The following is a 10,684-nucleotide window of genomic DNA, read 5'->3' as shown; positions in this document are numbered from 1 at the left end:
CCTCCTCGGCCCGCGCCTGGGCGCGCAGCTCGCGCTGGATCTTGAGCTGCTCGCTCAGCTCGTCGCGCCGCTCCTCGAAGCAGATGCGGCAGCAGCGCGGCGTGTACTTGAGCCGCACGCCCCAGTAGCCCAGCTCCTCCAGGAAGCGGCGCGGGCAGAGCGCGTCGCACACCTGCAGCGCCCCGCACAGGTAGAAGGTGTAGACCAGCTGGAAGACGGCCGGGTCGCGGTCGAAGAAGTACTCGTCCGTCTGCGTGGGGTAGCAGGCCAGCTGCGCGCAGTCCAGGTGGTAGCTCTGGCCGCCCACGTTCACGTTCAGCATGGAGCCCTCGGCGCGGCCTTCCGTCCGGGCAGCCTCCTCTGGCTGCTGGTCTTCCTCGGCCACGTCGGCCAAGTCGTCTTTCCACTGCTCCTCCTCCTCCCCGTCCTGGTCCTCCTCGATGTAGTAGTTATAGTTGCCCTCGGTCCACGGGGGGATGCTGGCCTGGGAGCCGGAACGCGCCTCCAGGGAGCAGATGCTCCCGCGGTGTTGGCTGTTCCCTGAAGTGGGGGCATCGGTACCCTCCGCGGTATTCCAGGGCCTGTAGCTCCAAGACCGCCTCCTCTCACTGTTTTTCAGCATGGCTGCGGGAAGCCGGTCCCTGGCTTTTCCGTCCTGGCTGTGGTAGGGTCCCCAGCTTACTCACTGCCACGGGGCAGATGGATCGTATGCCCTACACTTTGGACCACAGACCTGGGTCCCAGACACTGCCCTCCGGCACTGGGCAGCGCGGCCCAGGCTGCTGGGTCTGAACGCATAGGCAGACGGCTGTTGACTGCTCTAATCTTGCTGAGAAGGGAGAAGCAAGTCTTAGAAGGGATTTGGATCCTCTTAGTCTGTTCCTCCCCGTCTCCCTCCGCTCTGTGACGTGGGGGATGATTATGTGGTCTTAAATCTGCAGATGATCAGAAAGTGGCAGAGATGATTGCTGATAAAGATGTGGGCCCCCGTTAGGCCTTCCCTTAGGGAGTGCTGGGTGTACCTGTGCTGAGATGAAATCAGCTGAATTAGCTATAGAACATTGGTCAGTTTCTGTTTGAACTCTCTTTGTCTCTGTCTCTTTCTTACCCTCCCTCCTCTTAAAGGTAGAACCCCAGGACTGGTGGGTAGATGTTCGTGGGGCCTTGCAGCCCTGCTGGCTGCTGTATTAGCCATATGTGACGCTGGCCTAGACTTCCTTCCAAGAAAAAGGCCTCCATCACTCTTCAAGACATCACTTTTCTTTTTTCTTCTAAGTCTCTTTTTGTACATAAGGCACTGTGCTGGATGCCGGAGATGGGAATTCAATGGAGACCCAGTGCAGCCCTCAAGTTGCTCATGGTTTTATAGGTGATCTAAATCTGCAAGCACAAGAAAAAAGCAGAAAAAAGGGTAGGGGTATCAGAGAAGAGCAAGGGATTTGCTTTGAGCAGGGAATTTGTTTTTAAATTCAGTTTATTTTGGTTAGCTAATACATGTGGTAAAAAGGTACAAAGGTGCCTACAACATTTATCTCAACCCAAACTTACAGCTATCAAGTGGGCCTCTGAGGAGGCAACCACTGTTAGTACTTTCTGGTTAGCCTTCCAGAAATCTTCTGAACACATACGAGCAAAAACCTGTCTCCATCTATCACCTGAATAGCTCTCTATTGTTAACACAAATCATAGCGTGCAATACACTTTGCTCTTTCCAATTAACCATATGTCTTGGAGATGTTTTATATCTGATAAATATCTGCCTCATTTTGAAAATATCTACGTCGTAGTCTGATAGTGATAGACATTCTACCTTTGCTCTCATAGACAGTGGCGCAATGAATAACCTTATACATACATTACTTCATACATATTAAGATATATGAAGGATAAATTGTTGGAGGTGGAATTGCTAAAAACCTCACATGTGTAATATTGACTGGTAATGCCAAGTTTCCGTCATAAAAATTTACCAATTTACAACTCACCATCAGTATCTGAGAGTGTATTATCACTTTTCCTGAGCCCCTCCTATTTCATAGGTGAAAAATGTGTGGGCTAATTTAATGTTTCTCTTATGAATGCATTTGAACATCGTTTCGTGTGATTAAAAGCTGTTGTATTTCTTATTCTACTTCCCATTGAGTTGTTGGTATTTTCTTATTGATTTGTAGGAGAGCTTTATATATCATGAAAACAGATCTTTTGCCTGGGATAGGAACTGCAAATATATTTTTCTGAGTTTATTTTATGATTTCTGGGTGTATGTCATGCTAGAAGTGTTTTCACCTCTCGAATTCTTTAAAAAATTTCTTCTTATGGTTTCATTTTTCACAGTTAAAGATTTGATTTATCAGGAATTAATTTTGATGTGAAGAGTGAAATAGAGACCCAACTTTATTTTTCAGCTTTTTTTTTAATCCAGAAGGCTCAACACATTAATTGAATAACTGTTCTCTCCTTGCTGATTTGTAGCACTATCTTTATCATGTAGTTCAGTTTTAACTAGACATCAAAGGTGTGGGGAGGTGACAGTTGCCACAGGGTCTGTACCCGCTAGTATAACATCTGCTGATGTTGTTTAGCTTCCAATAGGGCTCAGACCTACAGGCTTCAAATAAGGCCTCTCACCAGGACTGGCCTCCCAGTTCCTCAGTGTATTTCCAGTGTTCTCCTGTGGGCACACAATACTGATGTTTCTCTAGCCACATACTTAACAGATTTTCCAATTACATCTCTTCTTTACATTGTGCCAACTGCTGTCACAACTGTTTTTATATATTACATAAATTCACTATTTTCTTCAGAATCAATTATCCTATATAATAAAGAGCTAATATGCTAATTAGACCAAACGGCAGAACAACCGTCCGGACAACCTTCCTGACGAAGCCGGGGCTGCGAGGGCCAAGACCCTTGCGTGAATTTTGTGCTTTGGGCCTCTAGTATTATTATAAAAAGGAAAAGTATCATTATTTTCATATTTTTAATGTTCTCTCTTTCCATTGCAATCATATAATACTTTGTACCTAAACTTTCAACACTCTTGTGCCTTTTGCACTTGAAAACAATGGCGTGAGTAATGTTTGTCGGGCGTCTCAAAGCCATGCTCAAGCACCAGGACTGTGCAGTTGAGTGGGGAATATTGCTTTGAAGATCACGCTAAGGTGACTCTGGTGGCCCACAGGCATCTGTTGGCATGGACTTGTTGCTTAGGTTTTGCTCTGGCGTGTCTGTACATCAGTGCAATGGTAGATGAGTGCTGACTGTGTACCTATGGGGAAACACTTTGTGACAAAGAACTGCCCAGCCATGGCTAGGTTTGTTCATACAGTGGTGAGCGCCTCTCTGAATGCAGTTAAGACTCCGTAGGACTGCTGTAGAGGGAAGCTTGCGTGGATAGAAAGTGGCCTGGATGAACTTTAAGCCCTTTCTGGCTTGTCATCACTAAGATTCTAAGTTTTTGATGAATGTTCCATTTGTCTTGAATTCCCTCCTGCTCTTCTCTTAAGTCCTCGTTCTTGAAAGTCAGCTGACACAGCATCTTCCTCTCTCAGCAATCCTTCTCTGACATCTTTCTTTCCCCGAGATGGATAAGCTGCCCCTTCCCAGTGTCTCCTCGAAAACACATACTACTAACTTACAACACAAGGCCCTTACAACATTTAACAGAGTGATTTAAAATGTTTTTCATTTTAATAGTTATATAAGTACATTATAGGAAAATTTTAAAAATAGAGAGCAGAATGCTAATAATTGATATAACGATAATGGTAGCCTGCCCACATACTGTACATGATAATGCTTACAACAACCTATCATGTAGGTGCTATAATTATTCCTACTTCACAGATGAGGAACTGAGACACAGAAGTGAAGTAACTTGCCCAAGGTTACACAAAAAGTAAATGAATGAACTGGGTTTTGCTCCAGACTAACCATCATGCTATAAACAGCATATACACAAAACCCACCTATAATCTAATCTCACTGTCCAAAGACAATCCTATTCATATTTTAACCTGCCTCCTTCCATTTAATCGCACACACACACACACACACACACACTTAATATGCTTGTGGTCATTTAGGATATGAAATTATGTATCCTGCCTTTCTCACTTAACATTTTAACATAGGCATTTTAATATTAAAAACACTTTGCAAACATGATTTTCAATGGTTACAAAATATTCTATATTGTGGATGTACCATCAATAACTTTACCAGATCTCTTTTATTGAAATAGACTATAATATTCCACTATCATGAGTAACGATGTAGTGAAAATCTTCACATTGGAAAGGTTGGCTTGCTGTTATTCTGTATTCTGGGTTATTCCTTGAGATACTTTTGCCAGATTTTCTAGGCCATTCTCCTTTGATGCTCATCCTTCCCGTGAGCTTGCTGCTCATGCTATTTAGGGTACTTTCTCCACGCCAGCCTGTCTCCTCTTCCTCTGGCTAACTCCTCTTCATCATTTAATAGCCGGAGGGCCCTCCTCCATCCTCTCCTCTAGGTTAGCCTTCCTAACCACCCAAGGCTGAACTCAGCTCCCCTCACAAGTGCTTCTGTAACGCCTCCACTTTGCCTCTCACAGCACTTCTCACGCTTGTCTGCCTGTAAACCAGACGCGCCTGTGTAAGTCTCAGAGGGGCTGGGCGGTGTCTGCTTTGTTCAGCGTTTCCCCCATGGGTCTAGTCCAGTGCCTGGCATATAGCAGGCACTCACTCAAAAAACACTAGCCGAGAGATGAAAATATTCCATGCATATTGCCAACTCGCTTTCCTATTTGCCTCCGTTTACACTTTCACCAATAAAATATGGGAGGGCCTCTTTCACAGTAGCTTAGCTAGAATATCATTACTATTATTGTTGCTTGCTAATTGGCAGGTGAAAATGGTGTGACCTTTTTGTCTTAACCAACTCGATATTATTTTTTTATATGTTCCCCGCTGGCCTCTATAGTCTTCAAGAGGAAAGGCCGTCTTGTCTTTGTGACCCCAGCACCAAGGAGAGTGTCAGTATGTAGCAGATTATAAATATACATGTTGAAAGGATACAAGAGCTCGCTGTATCAGTTCTTACCCTGCACTGAATCTATAATGATCTCCAAAGGAAATGTTAACCAAGACTTGTTGCTCTGTGCTGACATAGCCCTCACCCCCACTTGGAAGGGAGAGAAAAGGAGTGGCTTTGAGGAGCAGTGGCTGGGAGTCCCACCTGCTTTTCCTTGGGGACAGAGATCAATAGGCAGCAGGTACAACAGAGAGGACACTGAGATTCTGACAGTCATGATTTTGCATTCTGGTTTCAAAGCTTTGGGTAAATTACTTAACCACTTTTCGTTTCTGTGTTCTTGTCTGTAAAATGGGTCGTTGGAGGACCGCCTGTTTAATAAAAAGTCCCGCTGATGGCTGCTCTGCCTGTGCCCGAACCCTGGCATATAGTACTCATCAAAAGGCGGTCATCTCTCCCTCATCCGGCTCCTCCCACCCCTGTCCTGATTACACACCTATAATACACACATATACTTACTTTTAGCACCTGTAACTTTGCTCTGCACAGAAATACCGGTCACATTCATGGTCCGCTACTAAAATTAATTCCTTTTTGTTAAGCACTGCTAATAGAACTTTCTGTGTTGATAGAAATATTCTTTTTTAAAAAATATATTTTATTGATTTTTTACAGAGAGGAAGGGAGAGGGATAGAGAGTTAGAAACATCGATGAGAGAGAAACATCGACCAGCCGCCTCCTGCACACCCTCCATTGGGGATGTGCCCGCAGCCAAGGTACATGCCCTTGACCGGAATTGAACCTGGGACCCTTGAGTCCGCAGGCCGACACTGAGCCAAACCGGTTAGGGCGATAGAAATATTCTTATGGCTTAACAGTGGTTCTCAACCTTCTGGCCCTTTACATACAGTACTTCATGTTGTGACCCAATCATAAAATTATTTTCGTTGCTACTTCATAACTGTAATGTTGCTACTGTTATGAATCGTAATGTAAATATCTGATATGCAGGATGGTCTTAGGTGACACCTGTGAAAGGGTCGTTTGACCGCCAAAGAGGTCGCGACCCACAGGTTGAGAACCGCTGGCTTAGAACATGACCAGTGCCACTGATGAGCAGAATTTTACATTTTATTTAACTGATGGATATTTAAGTTTAGTCACAGGTGGCTACCATGTTGGGCAGGGCAGTGCCTGTGTCTGGATGAGGCTCATGTAAACAGGCAGTGCCACAGGAGCCATGAACTTTGCAGACATTAACACGTTAAGCGCCCAGTCAGTCACCTATACTTGATCTTCTATCATACTTTCTGTCCGGAAGACAAACAGGCGGGGCACTTAACGTGTTAACCCTGCGGTCATTGGAGTTGCCAGCATAACTGGCCAACCACTTTTAAGACTAAAGGGAATGAGACAGGGGAAAGCAATCTTAATAGGACAATGAACGAGGCAACAGGGTGGGATTGAGACGTGTGAGCAGGTGGGCTTCGGCTGGGGGCATTTCAGAGCTGATTCAGGTTCAGAATGGCTTGGGAAGAGAGTAGTAATAAAAGGGAGAAGTGAAGGCAAATGGTAGAAAGAGCAAGTTTGCTGACTATAAACACCGTTGTAAATTTACCAAGACCTAATCCTGAAAGGGTGCGGGGGCGGGGGTAGAGGTTTAGCATTTATTTGGAAAACTTGCTTGCATTTCTTAAAGGCCTTTGAAGTCCTGGTCAATATAAAGAACTAAGACTATAATTGAATATCAAAGCCAAAACAAAGAAATTACAAAAAAAAAATCAGCAATCTCTCCAACTTCCAATAAGGGGAAAATAATGTTACTTTTTTAAGTCTTTGCTAAGCCTGGTGATTCCACCCCCCCACCTCCCCCCCAGTAATTGAGTTATGTAGGTATTTGTTCACCTGCTTCTCTTTAGATTTTCCTGTCCCCTCATAGGTGAAATGTGCAGTGAATGGGAACAGGGATTGATTGCAGTGGCTTAGTCAGTTGAAATTCTTGCTGGCCTAGTCGAAGTTGTCTGTGAGTTTGGAAGAAGCAAGAGAGTGATGGGGAGAAGAGAAATATGTTACTAAACTTTCGTTTTATTGATGTCTGTAACCAGGCTTAAATCTGGAGGGTGTAGCCTCTTTCCCAAAGCACATCCATCCTCTTTAACTCCCTCCTTAAAGATGAAGACCCTCCGCCTCAGCGATGTGGGTTTCTTGCCTGATGTGTCTCCCCGAGTGGCTGGCAGGGCTGGACCCAGACCCCGAGACCCTCCAGCTGCCGCTCCGGGCACTGCCCTCGCCTCGTGCTGCAGCCGTGGAGGAGGCACCTGTAACGCTGCGTGCCTTACTGAGAAAACCTTCACCTTTCGATCTTCGTTTATTGTTTCTCCTAAACATACAGACTTTCAACATGGCTCTTTTTGTTCTTTTGGCCCCAGATGACACAACAGCTCTTGACATCTGTTCTGCTCATCTGGAAGTGGATGCAATCCAGTTCGATAGGAAGTACTGTAAACATATGTATAACGCACGGTGCTACTTTAAGGCTGGGGCGACCCCGTGGTTGTCCAGTTTCACTGCTCACTTTAGAGATAAGGAAACTGAGGTGTCAGATAAATCGGGCCACTTGCCCAGGGTCCCATGGACAGGGGAGTTCATACACACCCGACTCTAGAGCCCTGTTCTAACAGCAGGCCAGGGCCCTTCCCCCCCTAATCTGACATGGTTTCGGCATCTCTGCATATACGTTTCACCTTGAGGTGTGTCCAGGTGGAACAGTGAGTTGTAGATCTGGAAGGAGTGTTTTAAGTAATTTAAACATCAGATCCTGGCATTCAATGAAGAACTGGGCTCAGTTGTCCCAACTAACGGTCTTTGGTGATCTAATTCCACGGAAAATCTCACAGCCCTCTGTTTGGTATGGCCAGGCGGTCACAGCTGTATCTCACATACCTGCCAAAGCCCATCTGCTCTCTTCTGCCCGGACCAGAACATTGCTTAACTCCATGGTGGAATCAACTCAGCTAATCTTTAAAAACTTAACCTCATATAATTTGACGCAACTTTGTTCTCACTTCCTTTGGTTTTCCAGTGTTCTCTCTCGTCTCCGTCTCTGTCTGTTTCTGCTTCCTGTACTCTGAGCAAAGAGACTCGCTCTGACCAGGTCTCCAGAAGAGCAGAAATGAGGCTACTGAGCACTGCATTGGATACAGAGAGAGCACACTTGCCGAGAATGCTTGCACCCAAGAGGTTTTATTTTCCTTCACCTCAGAATTTGCATTCCGGAACTCTACCTACCACGAGAGGGAAATATGCCAGGGAGTATGGAACATCTGCTCCGACATTGGTATTACTGAGATGTCTGGGGCTCCCTGGAGTCGGGGTGACAGGAGCCAGATGATTCTCCTGAGGAGATTTGCCGATTTAAAAAGTGGCATCTGTGAAAACCTAGTAAGAATATAAGGAATGTGCTTGAACAGATGGCATGTGAAGAATATTGGAGCAAAACCATTTTTCTGAAAAATCTCTAAGGATTAATAAATGTGGCAAAGGGAAGGGATTCCAAGTGATTTAGAATCAGTCAATTATATTATTCAAATTGCCTATGTAGTTTTACTCCAAAAACTATTTTTTTTTGTACAGGTCAATAATTATCAGTCATGGTAAAATAATATAGTATGGGTGGATACTTTCTGTGTAGCTTTCTAAAACATCATATTTCTTCATTGCAAAGTTTACTCATAAAATCAGAACAGAAGAGTTTAGACCTTAGGTGATGAATGTGTGTGGGAATTACACTCACTGGAAAGCATAAAAAATAGATTTAAAGAAATATTTTGGGGTTATATTGTTCTTCTGTGGATGTGGATGGAACTTTAAAGCAATGTAGCTGACTGTAGAGAACTTATGAGAAAAGTCAGTTTTCTGGACTGAAGATCAAATTGGAATGGATTAGCAAGGCATTGCCAAAAAGAATTATGGAATAACTACATTATTATCATGGAAATAGCATCTCTGCCCTTATTTAGGTCTTTTCAGATGTCTGTCATTAAAGTTTTAAAATGTTCTTCTTAAGGTTTTGACCATCTTTTATTAGATTTATTTTTAAGTAACTTAGACTTTTTTTGTGTTTGACATCTCTGGTGGTTTTAAAGTATTCCTGCACATTCTTTGAAAAGCCTCCCTTTAAAAGGTGGAGCTTCATGCTGATCTTATTAGGTATGGGATGGACTTACACACTTGCTGCTAAGGAAAAAATAAAGCAGAAGTAATTCAGAGACTAGATCATAAATGGTACTATGCCTTCTTCCTTGCTCTTGCTCAGATCACTGTCTGTGTAGGAAGACAGCCGCCATGTCATGAGGATACCGAGCACCCTTATAGAGAGGTCCACGTGGAGATAACTGAGACCTGCTAAGACCCAGCAAGAATTGAGGCCTGCAGACTCCATTCACAAGGATGGGCCATCTTGGAAGTGGGTCCTCTAGCCCCAGTCAAGGCTTCGGATGACTACAGCCCCTCCCAGCACGTGACTGCAGCCTGTACGAGACCCTGAGGCAGTCCATTCAGCTGAGTCCTTCCCGAATTTCTGCCCTCAGATACCACAAGAGGTAAGAGATAACGTGTTTTTTGTTGGTTATCCAGAATGTGTTTATCGGGATGGCTCCCCACTCACTTGATTGGAGGTGCTTTCAGTGCTGCCTCTTTCTGAAGGAGCATCCTTCTGTAAGCCTCGTTTTCCTCCTGTCGGCTGACAGGACAGTGGGACTACTGTCTGTGCGAGGCTAAAGATGGTGGTGATCTTACAGCATCCTGAGCATTTCACACCCAGGAAGTAGGGACTGGGGCTCTGCACAGGCGCTTCTTCTTGTGCCCCCTCTTCTCCCCCTCTGGGGAGGGGTGGAGGAGATCCTTAGTGAGGGGCATGTCATCGTGAGGAGGTTGTCACCGCCGGACCGTCATGTTTGTTATTTTAAGCCACTATGTTTGGGGATAATGTGTTACAGAGAAATACATAAGTTATACATCTTATTAAAAATTAGGTTTCCTGTTTGTTGCTGCTATACAGAAAAAATATATATTCTTATTGATTTCAGAGAGAGGAAAAGAGAGGGAGAGAGGGAAAGGGAAGAAGAGAGAGAGAGAGAGAGAGAGAGAGAGAGAGAAAGAAACATGAATGATGAGAGAGTCAGGGATCGACTGCCTCCTGCACACCCCATAATAAATGGGGGAGTTTTTTCAGCTACCACTGTCTGGACAGAGGTGGCGCCTAGCTCTGACCTTTGCTAGGGCTTCAAAGGCACCCAGCCTTGGGGGGTTTCTCTGTCTATGCTTATCAGATAGTGAAGGCAATAAACTGTTTCCCAGAGAGAGAGAGAGAGAGAGAGAGAGAGAGAGAGAGAGAGAGATCAATGATGAGAGAAAATCATTGATTGGCTGAATCAAGCCTGCAAACTGGGCATGTGCCCTGACTGGAAATCAAACCCTGACTCCCTGGTCCATGGGTCAGTGCTCAACCGCTGAGCCACACTAGCTGGGCTGCAGTTGACTTTTTACATTATTCTTACAGTGAGCTACTTTGCTAAGTTCACTTATTAATGCAATAATAATAAATTTTCCATAGATTCTATTGGGTTTTGTGTAAACAATCAACAAAAACCACTTAGTGGCAGATTT

At 44.6% G+C, this 10,684-nt stretch overlaps 1 protein-coding gene across 1 annotated transcript in view; it reads right to left on the bottom strand.

Annotated features, from left to right (window-relative positions):
- Positions 1-805, bottom strand: part of KCNV2 (potassium voltage-gated channel modifier subfamily V member 2) — a 12,545-nt gene extending 11,740 nt beyond the window's left edge. The window contains 2 exon segments of the mRNA XM_006768236.2: position 1; positions 3-805. The exon segment at position 1 is cut by the window's left edge and continues 666 nt beyond it. Of these exon segments, the coding sequence (XP_006768299.1) occupies position 1; positions 3-622 (621 nt within the window). The 5' untranslated portion in view covers positions 623-805.
- Between the last annotated feature and the right edge of the window lie 9,879 nt (positions 806-10,684).

This window comes from Myotis davidii, unplaced genomic scaffold (genome assembly GCF_000327345.1).
Source record: "Myotis davidii unplaced genomic scaffold, ASM32734v1 scaffold83, whole genome shotgun sequence".
Taxonomy (NCBI): domain Eukaryota; kingdom Metazoa; phylum Chordata; class Mammalia; order Chiroptera; family Vespertilionidae; genus Myotis; species Myotis davidii.
Note: the sequence above shows the minus strand (reverse complement) of the source record. Positions and strands in the feature narration are given on the sequence as shown.